We start from the raw sequence: 22,119 nt of genomic DNA on the forward strand, positions 1-22,119 counted from the left end.
GATTACATAATCTGTGTTTAAACATGAGTCTGAGTTAGTGGTATTTTTAATCTGCATATGAAAACAGAGAAAACGTCAAAAAGTACTTATTTACTGTTTTTTCTCTTTTTTTTTTAATGTATTTATTCGTTTTCTATTGTAATGTGTCTTGATGGGAATGTGTGAATGTGTTGGGAGCCCTGTCAAGGAGGAATTTCTGTCACCATTGGGACAGACAATAAAGTATTTAGTCCATGGGCCAGCCAGATATCACTACCACTCAAGGTGACAAAACTTGCTTATAATTTTTGAAAAGATCCATGTCTTTAGATTTGGTATGATAACCCTTCCTGATTGGCAGCTGTATCATAGTTATCAGCTCATGAAGTTACCCACCCCCTTCAGAAAATTACATTTTAGATGCTGGTGCATATTCTGGTTTAGACTCATGTACAGGATATCTGTCAATGTTTCACAATATGGTCTTTGGTATCATTTTAAGCATTCATTCAAGCTAAGATGTGAATCTTTCTGACCAACATAGAGGTCACTGCAGCTCTTTAAACTATAAACAACACATATTTACACAATTTTAGCCTAAATGATATACTATCTTTTAGCCCTGTGTCATCTAGGAACAACAGAGACACACAATACAAAAACTGGAAATACTCACAGGACCTTAAGGATTCAGGAAAAGTATCACATCTTAGCTTGAATGACTCAGGAAGGGTTATCATACCAAAATATCATCTATAGACATGGACCTTTTCAAAAATCATAAGTAAGTTTTGTCAGCTTGAGTGGTACTGACAAGTGAGATTTTGGGCTCTGGCCCATGGACTAATTCTAATCTAATCTAAAGGCTGTAATCCCTGTATTGGCTGGAACACCATCATAGACCAGGTCCAGATTTTAAAAGAATGTAATAACTCAGACTCATATTAAAACTAGAAAACACAGTTTGGCCACAAGTTATCGTGTGGCACCCACAAATTAGTTTGTTGCTTTCTACAGACAGAGTTGGCACTTCTTCAGCGCTCTTGAAGAAACCCAGAATAACTGAAGAAAAGTTAATTACCATCACAGACGTCAATATCCAAAAGAAAACTGGTGCCAATCCGTCTGTTAGACATACGGTCATGGCTGGGGTTACATGGATTTGAGCAGAGCGCTCTTATTCAGCTCCTAGAGTTTCATAAAAGAAATATACATGGAAAATGAATTAGTCTTTTTTTTCTTCTGAGTTTGCGTGTCGTGATGATACAGTTACAGCATCATGTAAAAGATTTACACTGTGTGTACAAAGCTGCACATAAGGCCCGTTTTGGAATCTGCAGATTGTAAACACCTCTGTTTTGTTATTTTTTGGACAACATATGTTATTGACACACTTCAACAACAGCAGCTTTCCAGGACTGCACTCTTTGTGTTAGTTTCTCACACCCCATAATGTGTATTCATAAGAAGTCAATAGACTGTCAGCGACTTGTGTTATAATAGGGCACTGTCGCACTTTGCTGAGGTAATCACTGACAATCAGGATGTTTGAATAGTCTGAATGGATGAGGTCAGGAAGATGCTGTCAGTGCTGTCAGAGACAGATTTGAACTAATCGGTTGTTGTTGGTTTTTTAATTTTTCTTATCTCAACCATGACAAAGTGACAATTGAATTGTGTACATCCAGATACACACAGTCATCATCTTTGACTTCTAACTTTTTAAATATCAAGATTAGGAATGGGCAATATTTTACCGTTCACGATATACCGTCAAAAAAATTCCCCACGGTAAGAATTTGTCATCCCGCGGTAAAAATGATAAATTCCCGTTGATGACGTTTTTGTGTAAAGCTGATTTATGGTTCAGAGCAGAGCCTATAGCGTAGGTTACGCGGCGATGCACAACGTACGGTGCGTGTCGCTGCGTAACCTACGCCGTAGGCTCTGCGTCGATTTAACGCAGAACCATAAATCAGTCTTAACAAACATGGCGGATCTGAGAGCGAGGAGCTCGTTGTTAAACGAGGCTCCAGCTCTGTTATCTGGAACTGGTTTGGATTTAAAAAGAGTGACGAGGAGCAAACATCTATTATATGCAGAGTCTGCAAAAAAACAGTGAGTGCAAAGGATGGCAATACAAGTAATTTATTATATATTTTACACTATATATTATTATATATAACATATTATTATAACAGCTGCTGCTGAGGAGTGGTGTAATAATTGGTGTAGTTTAGTAGCATTTACTATTCTTTTAGAGCAGTGTTTTGGGGGCTCCAGAGACTGAATGTGGTGATAGATTTATAGTTAAAAAGATGGAGTTGAATTGGTATTTTTTTTATCGTCATTTTCATCGTTATCGGGATAAATGCCAGAAATTATCGTGATAAATTCTTTAGTCCACATCCCTAATCAAGATATATACAGGAGATATAAAAAAAAGAGAGAATCTGATCCTAACAAGGATCAGATTTCCTCTAACCATTAATTTACAATCGAAAAAAAGTATGTGATAGCCTTTCTATTTAATTGAAAAGTTAGGTTTTGAGAAAGATCATCAGTATCATACAAATGAACCCTCTGTCTGTGTCACTAGGATAAAGGAGTGCGACCCCTGAACCTGGCAGGCCACGTGGGCTTTGACAGCCTTCCAGACCAGCTGGTCAACAAGTCCATCTGCCAAGGCTTCTGCTTCAATATCCTGTGCATCGGTATGTTTTATACACAAATGAAATGGATCATAAATTTGGTACATTATGTGGATATATGTGAACCTAATTTTGCCAAAATTTGCTCTGTAATTCTTTTTGCTTAAGGTGAGACCGGTATTGGCAAGTCTACACTGATGGACACTCTATTCAACACAAACTTTGAGAACTTTGAGTCGTCCCACTTTGAACCTCAGGTGAAGCTGCGGGCTCAAACCTACGACCTGCAGGAGAGCAACGTCAGGCTGCGGCTCACCGTGGTCAACACGGTGGGCTTCGGAGACCAAATGAACAAACAAGAGAGGTGAGAATAAGAAATGTGTGAGCGAGTGGTTTATTCACTGACAGACACTTGTTCCCCCAAAGAGGAGATGTGGAAATGTTGTGATGAATATTAAAAAGAGAGAATCATTGTAGTGATGCAACGAAATGAAAATTTGTGGCCGAAACCGAAAATAATAATAAACACTTGGCCGAATACCGAATAATACCGAACAATGGTTCTTTGCAGTTTTTCATTTATTTTGCCAAATTTTTCACCATTGCATAAATCAAATAAATGTGCAGTGAAATACTCGCCAGTCACAATTTGTCTTACTGTACTTGTTGTATTTTTTCTTATAATCCTTTTTCATTTTCTCTCGTTCAATTCCAGTTAATCGGGTCGCGATGGGGCTGATCTCCGCAATTTGAAGCCTTGTATAATAATTGTAAAAATCTGGGTTATTTTCTTGGAGGATCTCGTCATATCAGACAGTGAGGGTTCTCCACCGCGTCGGTAGTTCGGGCCCTTTTCTCTGCTGTGTGTCCCGTACAGTCTCCATCACCAAGCGGCTTTTCCAAATCCAACTCAGCCTGGATCATTTCTCGTTTCCTCTGCTTTTTCCCCACATCCAAGTAATGATCTGACATGCTGACATGCTGCGTTTAACACCGCACGCCCCTCACTCCATGCTGTTCGCTGTTTGATTGCGTCACCACACGCCGTTATTAATTGTTCAGTTTTTTTCCCCACTTATTCCACCGAACACCGAAAGTGTTTTTTTTGCTATTTTCGGACGAATAATTTCCGTTACCGAACATTCGGTGCATCACTAAATCATTATGATCTTACCTGTGGGTTTGGGCCTCAAGTCACTGACCAGATGCGTGTGTTTCTTGTAGCTATCAGCCGGTGGTGGACTACATTGACAAGCAGTTTGAGAGTTATCTACAGGAGGAGCTAAAAATCAAGCGATCTCTGCACAACTACCATGACTCACGGGTCCATGCCTGCCTCTACTTCATCTCTCCTTCTGGTCATTCCCTAAAATCCTTAGACTTAGTCACCATGAAGAAACTCGACAGTAAGGTAGGAAATTGAACACTACATTGGGCATATTGAGTTGTATTATTCTAATTCAGGACATTTGCCTAATATTCCGGCAGACTCGGTTTGATTGGGTCTACAATGTTTAATGCAGGGCAGCTACCTAGTCTGTTTTACGGTTGTTTTCTGCTTTTTTGCACTTGTTTCACTTGAAGCGGACTGAGATCTATGTTTTAAAGTGGACCAGAGTTCACCTATTTGACTTTCATCAGAGTTTGAATGCAAATTCCCCAAACAAACTCGACTTTCTGAGCAAACAACTGGTTTATTTAAAGGGAACAAAACACCTCTCTCTTCATTGATGATGTGCTATCATCAATGCAGGACTTAGTTCTGTTTTTCAAGAGGCTTTTCCTTATACGTGAGGGTAGAAACGCACACAATGTTTGCACAATGTTAGAAAAAATACATCAGTCTGACTGAAATCATAGTTTTAAAATAAATTAAAACACCTTGGTCCAGCTGGAAAAAAACCAACAAAACAGAGCTTCACCTAGCTCAGGGGTGGCCAACCAGTCAGAGGCTCAGAGCCACAATTGGTTTCTATGTTACTGCAAAGAGCCACATCGTACTCAACAACTGCCCCATCCCTCATTCCCTGCTCTCTCTGAGACATAAAAATACAATTATAAAACGGAAAGGTGAAATCATGCAATCTGATTGGTTAACTGTGGTATAATGAGCATATTATTTTTCTTTTCAATGTATAAAGTAGCCTATACTGTTTATATTTCGTAATTATATATTTTTTACTTTTTTTTTTTACCCTTTCCCTGCATGTGTGTCTTGAGTGTACTGCTGCTGCACAAAGTGAATTTCCCCATTGAGGGAGAAATAAAGGACAGTCTTATTTATATACCACGGCTTCTATTCTAAAGCCTTATCACAGCATATCATTCCGTGTCAGGGAAGCAACAACGTATCCATGACAACAAACAACTGTTACATATTTTTTGACGGTTACAGCAGGTAGCAAAAAGTAGCTGGTGTTATTTTTTTATTTTTGTTAACAATTAATTAGGCATGTTGACGGTAAACTTTGATCTCCAGGGAGGAGCTAACGATGGATGAATGGATTGACGAGTGCCTGACGAGCAAAAGACGACATGCAGAGCTACATCTGGAGAGATGGGACTATTTTTTGCCACAGTGGGGCTTTTTTTACCGGATAATATATATTTCTGATTAATTAAAAATTACATAAAATATATTGTGAGTTCCTCTTTCATATTTACATTATTGGTAACCGTTTTATAAAAGCAATACATCACTTTGCGTCGGGTTGGAGACGCCCCTCAGCTGTGTGAGCGTATACAACGGCCTGGCGGGAGGTATTGCTTAAATATTAATATTTAATATATATATATATATATATATATATATATATATATATATATATATTAAACTCTCCCACTCTGTTAAAAACGTCCTGTTTGTGCATTTTGTCCCTCCAAGTTATTTCCGTCACAACCACGAGCGCGCCCGTATAGCTCAACGGGATGAGAAGGTGACTTACGTACAGCGAACGCGGGTTCGATTCTAGTCGCGGCATATTTTGCACCCACTTCCTGTCTGTCTGTCTGTCTTTCACTGCACCTATCAAATAAAGTCGCAAGAGCATGACACCGGCCAAAGAGCCGCATGCGGCTCGCGAGCCATGGGTTGGCCACCCCTGACCTAGGTGATGCAGTTATAAGTTGTGATAGTTCTTGCATGTAAATGTTTAACTTGACAGAAACTGGTCTGCACACTCTTAGTGCACATCGTTGTATGCAAATAAAAAAAAAAAAAGCTTACATGACCAGTGAAAAATAGAGTTGAAGGTTTGTTTAGGTTGCCATTGTTGCCATATGCTGTCATCAGCTAAAACAAAGATTATCTGTTGTTTACGTGAGTGGCAAAACAGGTTAACTGGAAAAGACCAACTGACAAGCTGAAAGGTGACATGTCGCCACCTGCCCTGGAGGAGGCTGTCGTATTTTGATAGCAGATCTGAAGTTACGTAGAGCTATAACTTCACATTTGCTTGTGGCGTAGAGCTGAAGTCAAGCCCTTTCACATTAAACTAAATAAAAAGTGAATTAATGTAATATTATCCTGCAGAGCATGAGCAGTGTTGATCCTGGATGTTGTCACCTGCAATCATGACGATACCCAGATGAGGCCTCTCAGGTGTAAACTGTTATCTGGGAACTGTCGCCTCCAAATGGACTTCATTACCAACTGTGTTTTAAGATTTTGTGTATTTCCCTCCACAGCATTTTTAAGTCCTGCTTGAATGCTCCTCGATGAAAGAATCGAAAATGAGACTAAAACATCTCGGGACATGGTTTCCAAAGAGGCAGTCGCCATTGTAAACTGTGATAGTTTGTCCAGAAGATAGTAACAGTAGCTGGGGGGCGCGCCTTAATGATAAATCAGCTGTTAAACTGGTCTCAATAAACACAGGGAAAGGGATTTATTAATGTATAGACAATTTGAAGATGGTTACTGAACTTGGAAGTGGACAGTGTAATAGGTTTTTTTTTGTTTTTACTAGGAATACAATATTTGCTGAGTATTTTACTAGAGAATGTACATATGTAAGAGTTCTGTGTAAGATACTCCGCTGTGTCACTTTTAGTGTGTGGCTTTTGGGAGAGTTTTTCTATCTGCCTCTTTCATCACCCTTAGAAGTGTTGAGAAACTTTCCCATGCTCCGTGTGCAGTGACTTTGTTTTGCTTTTTTTCTCTCTCCCTCTCTGTGGTTGGTTCTGTTTTTTTTTTTTTTTTTTTTTTTTTTTTACTGCCCTGGAATTGCAGTAACTTTGGATTTGCATGTGAAAAGAGAAAAGAAAATGTGGAATGCTGTAATCGCCTCTCGCACACACTGGACTTGGCCTTTTGTATCACTGTACGGATGAACGCAGAAAGAGCCAATTGACGAGTCTGCAGCAGTGACCGTCACTCAGTCAAACAGCCGAACAGATCTCCTCGTATTTCTCTTTCTCTGCCGGGATCAGTATGCATTCTGTTTGTTTGTATGGCTTCACAAGCTTTCCTAGTGACAACAAGTGAGGCTTCTCTCGGGTTGGACAAAATGACTGACAGGAATGTGGGAAGGCTTTGGCACCAGACTGAACTACTGGGCCAGAAATAACATCTGAGAGATGCTTCATGAAGCGCTAATCTAAAAACATGTTTGGAAGCGGATATAATATGCATTCAAATATATATTTTTTGCTAAATTTCTTTAATTAAATGTGTCTATATGGGTTTGCGGTGTCTTTGCGATTGGTTAGACGTTAATGCTGGTTGCAGCCTGGCATTAAGTGTACAAACAAAGTGCAATGGTACTTTCTGGTTAGCTATTATAGTTGATGGCTAGCACTGTCACATAACATTAAACAGGAAGAGGTGACCGGTGAGAGATCTTCTGCCTCAAACTAGGAATAGCAACATTATTTATGTGTTGTGTGTGTCCCAAGATTTAAAGATGATTAGGACTGATTGCTACTCCTTTATGTTCTTTGTTTAGATATCAAAATCATACGAGAGATAATTATTTTGGCCTTGTAGTAAAAATGCGATTTATTGACAGTTCCTTCACTGTCGTATGTCTGGAGTAGACGGGATGAAAGGATGCTGAGATGAGTGAACAGTTGATGGAAAGATTATTTTATACATCTGATGGTTAGATTGTTGATGCAGTCAGCAAGTGGTCTGCGGAAAAAAAATGATTGTGTAAAAAGAAGTAAAAAGGGGAGGTTGAGGATATTATTCTGAATTGGCATCTATGAAACTAAACTGACGTACTATATGGAAAACTTTCCTCTCGTGAGAGTCTTTTAGTCGTGTATGAATGGTTTGTGTACATCTAGGAGGAACATTTTCTGTCTTGTTCATGAGCAAATTTCAGTATTGTTTGAAAGCGTTTCAGTTACGTACATGTATGTGAGTGCACACTTTTTCACTTGTGTGATTAAGAGTATTTCACGTATCTGTGAGAAGTTTTCAGTACAGTATGAGGGTTTGGTTTTATAAATGTGTATGCATGCTAATTCAGAAAAATGTCCTTCATAAATGACGTGTTTCCAACGCTAGCTGGGATTAAAAGATCGGGGATCCCTGATTTAAGATGTAGGTTGTTTTTTGCAGATGATTGTCAGGACACTTGACACGTCTGTATTCTATTCTAAGTGTAAATTAGTTGTTTCTTCTGTAGACCCAATAATTGGTAATAATGAATGAGAACAGTCTGTTTATGATGAACGTGTCGTCTTGCTGTAGGTGAATATCATCCCTGTGATCGCCAAAGCTGATACCATCAGTAAGAGTGAGCTGCACAAATTCAAGATCAAAATCATGAGTGAACTGGTCAGCAACGGTGTCCAGATTTACCAGTTCCCCCTGGACGATGAGACGGTGGCCAAAGTCAACTCCAGTATGAACGTAAGGAGGGACACACACACACACACACACACACACACACACACACACACACACTGTGGTACAGAGGTTACAGTACAAGTCAGTCATTATAATCTTGCAGATGTCCCTGTTCCGTTTAAATCAGAGCTTAATTTACTTTTTGGCATCATCGTTGGTGCAGCTGGTAGTGCAGCCGCCTCACAGCTCGACGGTCCTGGGATCACTTCTCGCCGTGGGTGCTGAGTGCATGTTTTACTTCAGCACCCACACCCTGGGTGGGGTTGGGATGTTCTCCCCATGTTCCCTTGGGTAGATAATGTGAGCTACCCTCACAAAAACATGCAGCAGTCCTGGGCTACACACTGCCCCCTCTGGCCAGCCGGGGCGCCAGATGGGGTGGGGGGGGATCTGGCTGGAATAACGTGATGTTGGGTGAAAAGAAAGGCAGGGTTTCCGCTGGGTTTTAAAAAGTGATAAATGAAAATTGCCAAATTTAAGGCCATTAAAAGTGTTAAATTCACTGTCAGAGGTATTATTTTTTTTTTAAATTGGTATTATTTTTTACCTTTTACATTTTAAGCAGTGTATTTTATTGTCATTCACAAAGTGAAATAAATGTGAAACATCTGGTCAACATCAATGAGTCTATAAATCTGTTCTGTATAGTGTTCTATAGTTCAAAATCTGTATTAATGTTAAAAGGTCCGTGATTAACACTTAATGTTGTGATAGTTTTTAAAAAAAAATCTGAAGGTAGTGAATAAGGTATTAAATTGGTATTAAATTTAACATAAGGATTGCTGTATAAACCCTGGAAAGGATCCTGCTCACTCCTAAAGTGGGGGCAGAGGGAGCAACGCACAAGACTGACTTAGGTAGGAGCACTGGCTGATAAAACGGGAATAAAAAAAATCAGGGATAAAAATATATTTTTTTAAAAACATGAATATCATCCCAGCCCGTCCGAAAAACGTAGGTTTCATCCACACTAGGAGTTTAAAACATGACATTTTTGTAACTGCTACACCTGCCACCCACAGCACCCCGGCAAGTTCAACTCCAGCAAAAACAACAACTTTTGTGAACCCATTTTATAAACACAGATGTTGGGGTCTAGTGTGCACAAAAAAACCCAAGACAGGGGATAGTTGAATATATTTGCCTTTCATGGTTAATACGTAAAGAAAAAAACATGATGATCTTGTCTTCTAGGGCCATTTGCCATTTGCTGTAGTCGGCAGCACAGAGGAAGTCTCCGTCGGCAATAAGATGGTGAAAGCACGCCAGTATCCGTGGGGAGTTGTCCAAGGTAGGATGGGAGTGTTTGTGTTGTACAACCAGAGCTGATGCTGGGGGAAAAAGTGTTTTATTTTGTGATTTAAGTGAGCTTAATGCATAACTTTTTATTTTATTCTTCCTGTCCTATCAGTGGAGAACGAGCATCATTGTGACTTTGTTAAACTGAGGGAGATGCTCATCTGTGTCAACATGGAGGACTTGAGAGAGCAAACCCATACGAGGCACTATGAGCTTTACAGGCGATGCAAACTGGAGGAAATGGGTTTTAAGGATACGGATCCAGAGTGCAAACCTGTCAGGTGAGCTGCACACTCCCCCGCACCTGCACTGCACTCACCTGCATGACCCGACCCACAGCTGACCCCCGTGTTCCTGCATACAGTCTGCAGCAGACGTACGAGGCCAAGCGTCAGGAGTTCCTGGTGGAACTGCAGAAGAGAGAGGACGAGATGAGGCAAATCTTCGTCCAGAGAGTGAAGGAGAAGGAGTCGGAGCTGAAGGAGGCTGAGAGGGAGGTACGCAGACGATCAAGTAGCACACGGGCCGTTTACCTTGTTGGCTTAATACGGATAGTATTTACTTCAATTTGTCGGGTGCTAATAAGTGTCGTCTGTTGTGTTTTTTTTCTTTTAGCTGCAGGGCCGTTTCGAGCAGCTCAAGCGCCTCCATGCGGAGGAGAAAACGGCTCTGGAGGACAAGAGGCGGCTTCTGGAAGAGGACCAGAGCTCCTTCAGCAAGAGACGAGCCGCCGCTCAGCTCCTTCAGGCGCAGAGCCTCACAGCCAATGGCAAGAAAGACAAGGACCGCAAAAAGTAAGAGGACTCTCTGAACTCTCATGTTATACCGACATAAGCTGCTCAAATACTCGCAGCGATGATGAGAAGAAGTTTGAGTCACTCAGTTGAGGAAGTGTTACTATTACTATTACTACGTTCTGGTAAAGCTCAGCAATGTGCTCATTTGCATTTCTCTTGTCCTCTTCCAGTTCTGGCTTCATGTGAAGACGTGTGGATCTGCAGTTCGCTCCATCATGACCAGCGGAACCAGTGACATCGTCTCCACAGCAGCTCCAGCCAGTCCCAAACACTAACCAGAGAAGTCCAAATGCCAAAGTTTAAAGACTGTTTCTGAAGATCATTTGTACACTTTCTTTCAAGTTATTTTTACTCTCTTTTGTAGGTTTTATTGCTTTTTTTTTGTGTATTGATATATATTTATCCTTTTTTTAATTTTTTTTTTATACAAAATCTCAAATCTTTTCTACACCTTTCTTTTTAACTTTTAGCCACATTGAGGGGAAACCTCATACAGCCTCCTCACTGAAAGCTGTTTACACAGCTAAAGACTTGCACAGGTACAAATGTTACGGTTGGAGAGACTTCGTCTGCTTTTACATAATCCTTCAGAGGTTTCCCATAACATTACTTAAAAATATATATAAATATATAATTCCATAACTCCATTTTCAAGTGGTAGTTTCACGTGTGTGTCCCCAGTTCTGAATCTGTAAATGGCCAGTTTTTCTAGGAGTTACTATTTTTTTGTGTGTGTTTGTGTCTATATACACAACTAAAAACACTTAATCTGAGTTTTTCATCACAGTTTAAGTTTGAATTGACAGAATGTTTTTCTTCCCTGTCCTTGAGTGCATATTTGAACTGACTACCAACTCAAACTTTAAGATAAAGCAACCAGTTCACATGTTTTGGGCCACATGTCTGAAAATGTGATTCAGAGTCTTGCATGGTTTTGTGACACCACAGACTGAAATGTGATGGATCTGCAGGACCTCAGTTCACGCAAAGCTGTATAAACACTTTGAAAAGAGGCACGCCCTACAGAAGAGGAATGCAGAGTTGAGATGACGCCCTCAGACTGATTAAATGATTTGGGGGGGCTCTTTTCTGTTTTGTAAAGGGTTTGAACTGTATCTGTTACCATTATGTAAAGTTTTTTTTGTGTATATTCATCACCACCACCATCATCATGTTGTTCAGAGTTGTAGACGGAGGGCATTACATAAAAGGCTGCAGCTGCAACACTTGCACTAATGTGTTCATCCCAAAGGGAATCGGCAGTAACGTTAACATCATCTGTAGGAAGCGTGGCTTAAGAACGGTCCAAGTGAATGCCAGGATGCAAATTTTCCCAGCAGAACAAAAAAACTGGTATTGCATGATATGCTCTAAAAAGTAATCGATTATTGATCATGCAAAGGAATAGAGGGCATTTTATCTCTGTGCCGATCAGTTTTTTTTTTTTTTTTTTGTGTGTGGTAAAATGCGGAAAGGTGTAAATCAGGACACTGTGGTGCTGGTTTGTAAGACTTCTAGATTTGCCAAACGACTCACTTTAACTGACACTTTACTCACACTAGCGGTTCAGGATGTTTTTAGTGCCTTATGTCTGAACTTTAGAAATACACTACACATATACTGACACCTGCAGGGGAAAAGACACATGTATACCACAGTTGGTTTTAAGGAATATACAGTATTATTTGGGAGCTCTTTTTCCTTCTTTTTAAATAAATAAATGAAGTTTTGTCACAGTCGATCTCGTTTGTCTGCTTATTCTTAAATCTTAAATAGAGTTTAAATCGTCCAGAGAACTGATTGCATTCACATGCATACTGAGTATTTGACTTTTTGTGGTTAAAAACAATGTTTTTTCCTAACTATCTGTTCATGACCGTCATGTTGTGCAGGAAATGATGCTGAGCAGCTTGGATCAGTTGTCCACCTGCCACACTGGTGCATGCTTTGGTGTGATTTCTCTAATCTAATCTAATCTATCAGCACAACTGTTAAGCAGTAATGACCACAAGTGAAAATCCAATAATCTCTGTTTTGAATTTTTTCCTCCTCCAATAAATGAAAAATAAAACTAAGGTAAAAAAAAAAAAAAACCTTTACACATGAAAACCTTTTCTTTTATTGGATAAAGTGTAATGTTGCTCTGCAGGTCTGTATGTGTCTTCATGGATCTGGTTAAATACAAAACGGTGCAAATGTTCAAAGCAAGGAATAATCTACTACCAAAAAATATCAGAGGAATGTTCACAGAGAGAGAAAGGGGCTATAATCTAAGGGGAGAACTACATTTTAGAAAACAAAGTACGAACAACAATGAAAAGCATGTGCATATTGAACTGTGGACTGACTCTGGAACAGTTTGGAGCAGGAAATGAAACAAAGTACTAACTTAAATCTGTTTAAAAAGAGATACAAAAAATGATTTATAAACAGGTATATGGAGGAGGAAATGGGTTAACAAGGAGTGTGAGAAACATAAAATAGAGAAAAATGGTATATTATACTTGCTTAAGATACCGGTGTGGATATTTATGTAGTATATACTATATGTTGAGAGGGATAGTTAGAATTATGTAATATGTTATATATTTATTAGGTATGTAGCATATATATATTTATAGGGATATTTATGTAGTTTATATAATGTATATTTATATAGATTTATATAATATTGTATTTTCTATATATTGATATATTTTATATTTTCTATATACTTATATGGATAAATTATGTAGTAATAGGCATGTTTACGTAGTATTTATATAGACTATTTTTATGGATATTGTGTAGATATAATAATAATGTAAATTCAGAGTTATAAAGGGGTAGGAACTAGGAAAAAGTGTATACTTCTTCCTACTCCTTTTTCGAACCTATGTGCATATGAAGATGTCACTTTATTTTTATTTTTTATATACATGTTCGAAATAAATTCATTAATTCATTCATTCATATATCAGCACAACTGTTAAGCAGTAATGACCACAAGTGCAGATCAATAATCCCTGTTTTGAATTTTTTCCTCCAATAAATGAAAAATAAAACTAAGAAAAAAAAACAACCTTTACACGTGAAAACCTTTTCTTTTACTGGAGAAAGGGTAATGTTCCTCTGCAGGTCTGTATCTTCATGTCTCCCCTTCTCCTTGAAGGGCAGCTGCAGTTCATCATTCAGCTCTGATTTGTGTGATCTCAAGCAGAGGGACGGTGATCGATTCCCTGCAGGAGCCTGCGGCATTTCGAGGAGAAGCGTTTCCCTGAAGCAAAACATACTGGAAGGGATTGTTTAGAGCTGAGGATGCTCAACACTGCAGATCTTTTACATGTAGTAAAAAAAAAAAAGGCTACCCACCCAAATGGAGGAGTTTGAGCATCAGCTCTTTTCTGCATGAGTGTAAATCTAAGGCAGCCTTTGTACACATAAAGTGTGTGTGTGTGTGTGTGTGTGTGTGTGCACACACACTCTTGGTAGTCTAAATGCAAATGGTGTGGGAACATTGTAGACAGCCTAGACTCATGAAGAGATGAGGTTGTCCACGGCGGTGTAGGGGAGAAAAAGGGAGGATGGAGGGAGGGATAGAAATCGACAACTCTTAAACCTGAATTATGGTTCCGCGTTTAATTGACGCAGAGCCTACGCCGTAGAGTACGCCGTAGGCTCTGCGTTGGTGTACGCGGAACCATAAATCAGCCTTCACCAGCATGCGTGTAATAATAAAGACAGTAATACTGGATCAACCCGTACCTGGAGTGCTGCTCAAAAACACTCCAGGAGCTCAGAATGAGCACATTGTGAGTGATTATGATCATAATAATTAGAGCAGGACGTGATTTTCAGGGGGAGAAAAAAACAAACCATTAAATCCAAACAGGCAATAGAGCTAATGTGTTTGTTTTGCGCCAGAGAATATCAATCTGTTGTTTCCAACCATTTTCTGTTGCACAGTCGTTAAAAAAAAAGAAACAGCCCAGAGGAATGCACAAAAAAGCTCACTAGAAATGTTTTTAAAACAAAAGGCATTTATTGCGAAAAATGCACTTGACATGAAAAAAAAAACCTAAACAAAAACAATCATAATCAACCACGGGTCATCAGTACAAGACGATGTAATGATCACATGGTAGAAAGCGCTGGACGGGGCCAGCTCAGAGCATGACTTTGATGGCACAAAAGGCCAATAAATATTCTGCACAATATAGAATTTTATATATATTTATGTATATATATATATATATATATTTCCTCATATTCTCTCACTGTCTCAGTTTCAACTCGGTCCTGATGAGGCATGAGCATCCATGCTGCACCAAGCATCGTCATAAACTCTCTTATTGTATAAAGAGCTACATACAGAGTCCATATGAACAAACATGGCTAACATTTATTTCAAAATGGCAAAAATGAGAGCTCAGGCTTCCTGGGAAAGAGAGCTGACAGTGTCCTGGTAGCAAAGAGAGTTTGGCCACACAAAAAGAGTAAAAAAAATAATAAAATCCATCAGGTGTGAGAGAGCAGTTCACCCATCAGCCTGATCCGTGAGCTGCTTTTGTGATTAAACACAACTGAAACTTTTCCATCATCTGCATGTCTCGTTTTATCTTCTATGGTGCGTTCAAATCAATTAGGAAATACCACCGTTCCGAAAACATTTTTAAATCTGCCACCTTAAGTTTTTTTTTTCAAAAATGGCATTTACAACCAGGAAGCTCGGGCAAATGACAAGCTCACGTCATGTATTTAAACACATAAAAACAGTTTGAAAATCCGGCGCTTCAAGTATTTTTTATTCATTTTTTTTTTTTCCTTTTGTCTTTTTAATCTAAAGTGACCACTGCAGTGGTTTTATTCCTGACGTATTGACTGTTGTAAACCCTCCCCCTCAGAAAAGTCGAGCCAGTGGAAAAGAAAACAGCAGAGCTGTTCTGGGATCTGCTGGTATTTGTTTTGTCATCGGGCCAAACAGAACAGAGTCGACTCAAACACAAGCTCGTCCTACTGAATCACATACACCCCCCTCCTCCACCCAAAAAGTGAGAAAAAGTTCAAAAGGTCTGTCTAGAGCGTGTATTTGTGTGTGTGAGAGACATTTGTAGGCACTCGGGTTTGACTGACGGGTTTAAAGGCCAATGGAGATATGTTTGGACTAAACTTTTCCAATAACAAATACCAAAAATTTGACAGTAACTTTTCCCGTTGCTGTTTAAGGAAAAAAGATAAAGCTTCACTTTGAGCTGACAGAACCAAAACCCCTCCCTTGAATCACAGTTATGAACACCTAGAATTAAAGAAAAAGCTTGTGCGCTGCTTCAGGATAGATTCCCAACAACAGAATAACTGTGGTTTCATTCGTTTCCTGACAGCACCGATGATGATTACAATACCACATTACAAAAGAGGATGTCCAAATAAATCATTTCTCCTGCTTGTTTTCTGAAATTCTACACCTGCTCAAAAAAGGAACTACACTAAATACATTGAATAAAACGAATTTGCCAGAAGAGTGTTATAGATCATTCTGCTTTTTCTGTCTTGTGCTAGTTTTGTGCAAGTCTGGGAGGATCTCACTAGATGTTCCAGGTAATTTGGAGAAAGAAACAACTGAAGTCGATTCCGAACCTAAAGACGGGTTTTCCACTGTTTTTATCATGTTAGGGTCAAATTAGATGTATGCTTTGCCTATAATAACCATCTCCTGAGAGCAGATGGTTATTAGTCGTTTGTGCTTCATTTAAGCCCTGTTTTAAGTGTTTATTTCACTGCTGAATGCTTACTGCCACCAGCCTGAGAGCTGATGGTTTTCCGTCTCCACAAATGAAAATCCCTTTTAACGAGTAAATACCCATTTAAAATACTGTTTGTGTAGATGTATCGGCAGGCTATAACAACTATTCCCAAGTGCATTAGTTCTGCTTTTAATCTCATATCAAAGTTCAAAAACAACTTTATAAATACAAATAAATTTCGTAAAAGTTTTGGTGTAACTTTCGGTGTCTTTTTACATTCAACAAGCCGGTTAAATTCAGTTTAAATCAGGCTCCGGGCTCTAAGAAAGTCAAATTCAATAAAAGTGAAAGATGTTTAAGACCCTAATGTCAGAAATAAATAGAAAAAAAACCAATGTCCTAATTTAGTCCCATCCTTTTGCCCCGTTGCTTTTAAATTACACATTTCTTGCAACAAATCATCACAGCAGGACAACACAAACACTTATTACGACATATATATAAAAACAAAACAAAAAAAAAATTAAAAAAAATGAGAAGAACGCTACATGCATCATAAACACGTACGGGGCTGAAAACAAACGTGTGTTCGTCGTCACAGATTTGACATGGAGGCGTGCTTCTGACGGGCCTGGACTGCAGGCTCACGCACTTCCCCTCCCATGCTGCGAGTTTTCACTTTTCGAAACAAAGAAAGCACCCGGATTCAAGTTCTGAGGTCTCGGCGGAAAGTGGAGTGGACGCCGTTTGTGCTCATGTTTGCTGGTGGATGATGGCAAAGAGGAGAACTGGGAGGCGGGGCTCTTCTTCCTGTGCTCTTGAGTCTGTGCCTTCAGAGTCCACATCCCGGCTCGGGGTGAACTCCTCCCCGCCTGCCGTTGGTTTGCGCTGGTCGAAGCCCGGACTAGCTTCAGATGTAGTGTGTTTGTGTGGTTATGACGTAGTTAGGCTGTTGTGGATTTTTCAAGACTGTTGGCAGTAACTGGTGCTTTGTGGTTGTTTAAAATATGATTTAATTTAAATCTCCAGTGTTCCTGAACAGGTTATTCTGGGAAAAATAATGGAACATTAAGTTTTTTTTAACTTAAATCCAGACAAATTTTATTCTCACAGGGCTCTCAGTTTTTTGTAAGGCATGTTTTGACGCATGTTAATATTTACTGACAGATCTATAATCCACAAAAAGAAAGTGGGACTCTTGGAAATCAGTATCAGCCCAACCTCTGTGTCGCTACTGCATGTGCTCGTTTAGCTGGAGTATGTGTGCTTGGGTTTGTGGGTGTTGTTATGACTCAGAAACAGATTTGCTTTGTCCACTTCTCGGAGCTCAGAAGCTCTCGACGAAGCTGCCGGGAAACAGGCCGGTCTGTCCCGTCCTCTGCAGGGTGCCTTTGTACCAACCGTCCTCCCTCCTCTTATGAACGAACACCACGTCTCCCTCCCGCAGCTCGATCTCTGCTTCACTCTGAGGCGGGTAGGGAACCACCACCCGATACCTGAAGAACAGAGAGTCTTGTTAGACACCTGGTGCCGCCTGGGCACGGCAAACATCACCTGCTGAAACCTGAAAAAATTAATTACATTACACTACATTTGACATCCGGCCACAGTAACATACCGGTAGTAGATCATAAAGTGCAATTAAATCAGCATTCAAATAAGTGCAGCTCAGCTGAGATTCAAGTGCAGCTCAGGAAGTTGAAGAGAGTGCATATCGTGACAGAAAATGTTCTTGGAAGAGGAACGTTTCAAGAGTTTCGTAAACGTAGAGAGGGACGACTCTGCTCTTGCACCCACAAGTGAAGGCTGAGTTATGGTTCTGCGTCAAAACGACGCCGTGCCTAAGCCGTAGGGTACGCGTCGACGCAGACCACACGCCGTCACTGACGCCGTCACTGACGCCGTCACTGACGCCGTCACTGACGCCGTCAGCCGTCACTGACGTGCACCTCCCAAAAATTGTAACTATGCGTCGAGGCGACGCAGACCACACGCAGACGAGAGGGCTGTGATTGGTTCGCTTGGTAGCAACGCATTTCCGGTTTCCAGTTTGAAGCAGTCGTGAACTTTCAGCACTCTTTTCTTCGTGTATGTGTGATTTTTTTTGTTTTGTTTTTTTGCACAATAGTTGTCCTTATCTCTTTGAGTCACTGTGACCGGAAAAAGTCGGATAAACCATTCAGAAAAAGATCGCGAATTAGCGGTCACGGGGGGTACTGCACCGCGACCAAATGGAGTGACGGAGAAGTCCGAAGGGTTCACGACGGCGTCACGGTGACGCCGTGTGTACGGCGTCGTTTTGACGCAGAACCATAACTCAAGCTTAACTTGTTCCACCGTCGAGGAACCAAGTGGGAGAAGAGTCTCTGCTGAGGAGAGGACAGGGTGAGGCCAGTCGGTGTTCTTATGATGAGTGCAGTGCGGGAGTGTGAGCATTTACCATCAAGTTCACACAAACAAGTGCAGACTTCAGGAAAGTGCCAGAGGGTAGTGTTTGTTCATTGAGCTGCACCTGTAGCTGTAGGTGATTCGATCAGACAAACTGAGAGGCCATTGCAGTAACTCCCTCCCTCCATCCATCCATCCATCATCCATCCATCCACCCATTTTCCTCCATTTATCAGAGTTCTGGTCATGGGGTCAGTAGTCCAGGCATGGTAGCCCACATTTCCCTCTCCCCAGCCACTGTGTCCAACTCATCAGGAGGGATTCCCAAGGTTTTCCCAGGCCAGCCAAGTGACATAGTCCCTCCAGCATGTCCTGGGTCGTCCCCGGGTTGCCCCCATCAGGGAGGCTTGCAGGAGGAATCCTCACCAGATATCCGAGCCACCTCCACTGGCTCTTTTGGATGTGGAGGTGCTGGGCTCTACTCTGAGGCCTCTGATGACCGAGCTTCTCCCCCTCTCTCTGAGGGAGATCCCAGACACCCTGCAGAGAAAACCCATTTCTGCCATTTGTATCTGGGATCTCGTTCTTCACTACCCATAAGTGACCATAGGTGAGGGTAAGAACGCAGCCTAACTGGTAAATGGAGAGCTTTGCCTTTCGGCTTAAAGGGGACCTATTATGAAAAACACGTTTTTTCTTGCTTTAACATATATAAAGTGGTCTCCCCTCAGCCCGCCAACTCAGAGAAGGAGGAAAGAAACCAAATTCCGCAGTGTCTGTACAGCCGCCCGGATGAGCCATCCAGTGTGATGTGGCTTCTACGAGCTGTTCAGATTCTGTGCATTTTCGTTACGTAACCAAAATGCAAACCACGGCCACAGCTATAAAACCGCGTCCTAATCCAGCCTTCTGCATGTGAGCGTCCGACTATCGCGTCGCACTGCGTCACATCGGACGCTCTCTGTCCATCTCCCTCCAGCAGCTGCCACTTTATTGAGATTTTTGTAGTGAAATGAGGAGGTATCATAGAGATAACTTCTCATTTCAACTAACTGGATCAGCTGTTCTTCATCCATGACTGTTTCCTACAGCGCTTTCAACCGGCTTTCAACGCGAGCGACAGGAATAGAATAGAAGCAGCCGGGCGTCCGACAAATGTTCAGCTCAAAACGGCACAGCGCTGCGTCGCTCGCGGCCAGTTAGGACAGTCCAATAGAAAGTAAAGCAATGGAATTGATTTTGTCACCGACGCTCGCATCGCATGCAGTTAGGACACGGTGTAACTCCGCCAGCCGGAGCTTCCGCCAGCCGGAGCTTCCGCCATTTTTTCATAGCGGTGTATCGCGTCATTCAGTCAGCCAATCAGCACAGTGCCTCATTATCATAGCCCCGCCCACTCAGAATCCCACATAGATAATGAGGTTAGAGAATGGGATGATAAAGACATGGTTTAGAGGCTGAATTTTTAATTTATTTAGCAAAAACAATCAAAAGCTTGTTTTTAAGATATTCAAGCCTGTTTAAAATAGGGATCAGATGCCATAATAGCTCCCCTTTAACTTATTTCACACGACCAATGCAGACACTGCATCACAGATCCAGCCATCAATCTCCCACTTCATTATTCCCTCACTTGGGAACAATACCCCTTGATACTTGAACTCGTCTACTTGGGGCACTATCCGATTCCGACCTGGACCCTGTTCCAACTGAGGACCATGGTCTCTGATTTAGAGGTGGTGATTCTCATCCCAGTTATTTCCCATTCGGCTGCAAACCGCTCCAGTGAGAGTTGAAGGTCCTGGCCTGGTTAAGCTAACAGAACCACATCATCTGCAAAGAGCAATAATTGCAGTAATTGAGGTAGGATATAACCATGGCATATACCAGGATTTTATTTGCATATCGAGTCAGATACGGCCTCATTTTCTTGTATTTTTGCAGAGAGCAAAGCGGCATGACCAGGAGACCAAGGTAATGTGGTCAGAGAAAGATACCTGCTCACCAAACCTTTGTGGAAGAGACAGTAGTCGCACCAATATTTATGTCAATATCAAGGCTGAACGAATGATGGGCAGAGATAACCAGGACTTCAGTCTTTGATGGGTTAAGTTGAAAGTGGTCATCCTTCATCCATGCAGACAGGTCAGAGAGGCAAGCTGTGATTCATGCAGACATTTTGGAATATTGTTTGAATTAGGAAAGCTGCTTTTTGCACCACATAGTATTGAGTAATCTTCCCAAACAATTAAACTTCTGTTTCATCTGTCTTCGATACATTTTCCCAAGTAGAGTTGCCAATTACCAAGGTGCTCCTTGGTAATAACCCGACTGTTCAGTGAACAGATATGTTTGCCAGTTCCAGTGGGTTTGTCTTTACCTCAGTGAGTCCAAGCCAATTTAAAAGAGATTAGACACAAATGGAAAAACATCCTACATCCTTTAGGTTTTGATATTGCATAGTTTATCCACCAAAGCATTCCTAAAGCACACATTTGGAACTCCAAACTAAACAGAACTTATTTCTCTGAAGTTTCTTCTTCTTTAGTTTCAGACTTTACTGTTATATCTTAGTGAACTATGAATAACACAAAACTCTTAAGGAATTCTTGTTTCGTGCTTTTTGAAGAGGACAAAATATCAGTTGACGTAATGGAATACCAGATTTTTACATTAAAAAATATTGGTATATAGGTATCTGGGCTGGCACTCAGTCGTAGGAAGAGTAGCCACGGTGCTAAACTATCTCGGTTTATATTCATCTGTTTCCAGCCTTTTGCAGGTCAACTACTGTTGATCACGTCCTGAGAGATGTCCTTTTTGTGAAGCTTGGTTCACATCAGCCAGTGCTTTTTATAAAGAAAGGTTAAATGTTTCAGTGTTTTATTAAACTCATTTCATCAGCCAGACTCCAGCTTTGCAAACTACTGACACCAATAAGCTTTCATCGAAGAAATCAGTCCACGAACTTGCTTTTTCTTCCAGCAATGTGAATTTTAAATGGATGTGTTCAATAAAAAGGTATGCGACTGTACAGTATGTTTAGCTTTTGATCCATGACATGCACTCATACTACCCAACATCAAGCTTCTGTCTTCAGTGGATAAAAAAGGTGCAGTTAATAGTGAATGCTGGCTTAAATGATTGTGCTGCTCTGAGGTGCATTTATCTGCTCCAGGTCGGCTGATGGAAAAATGGCTCGCAAGCCGCTAATTTTCGCTGAGTGTGCTAGGCTTTGAGATGCATCAGTGGGTCTGAAATTTACCAAGATACGAGTCACACAAGTTTGCTTTCTTTCTCTGCTTTGCTCTCATCAACACACACACACACACCACAATGAACAGCGTGTCCATTTCCGTGATAACCAACTAACCAACTCCCGGCAGAGCAGCATAATGCTGACAGTAATGATACATGCTGCCATT

At 40.8% G+C, this 22,119-nt stretch overlaps 2 protein-coding genes across 2 annotated transcripts in view; one reads left to right on the forward strand and one right to left on the reverse strand.

Annotated features, from left to right (window-relative positions):
• Positions 1-12,318, forward strand: part of septin10 (septin 10) — a 12,978-nt gene extending 660 nt beyond the window's left edge. Inside the window, exons 2-10 of the mRNA XM_061723776.1 lie at positions 2,579-2,693; positions 2,799-2,994; positions 3,855-4,041; positions 8,329-8,490; positions 9,682-9,778; positions 9,899-10,067; positions 10,151-10,283; positions 10,402-10,580; positions 10,754-12,318. Coding sequence (XP_061579760.1) covers positions 2,579-2,693; positions 2,799-2,994; positions 3,855-4,041; positions 8,329-8,490; positions 9,682-9,778; positions 9,899-10,067; positions 10,151-10,283; positions 10,402-10,580; positions 10,754-10,769 — 1,254 coding nt within the window. The 3' untranslated portion in view covers positions 10,770-12,318. The remainder of the gene's footprint in view (positions 1-2,578; positions 2,694-2,798; positions 2,995-3,854; positions 4,042-8,328; positions 8,491-9,681; positions 9,779-9,898; positions 10,068-10,150; positions 10,284-10,401; positions 10,581-10,753) is intronic.
• Positions 12,319-14,584: 2,266 nt separating this feature from the next.
• Positions 14,585-22,119, reverse strand: part of LOC133446051 (E3 ubiquitin-protein ligase SH3RF3-like) — a 129,518-nt gene continuing 121,983 nt past the window's right edge. The window contains exon 10 of the mRNA XM_061723777.1: positions 14,585-17,802. Coding sequence (XP_061579761.1) covers positions 17,634-17,802 — 169 coding nt within the window. The 3' untranslated portion in view covers positions 14,585-17,633. The remainder of the gene's footprint in view (positions 17,803-22,119) is intronic.

Source organism: Cololabis saira, chromosome 6, assembly GCF_033807715.1.
Source record: "Cololabis saira isolate AMF1-May2022 chromosome 6, fColSai1.1, whole genome shotgun sequence".
In the NCBI taxonomy this organism is placed as follows: domain Eukaryota; kingdom Metazoa; phylum Chordata; class Actinopteri; order Beloniformes; family Belonidae; genus Cololabis; species Cololabis saira.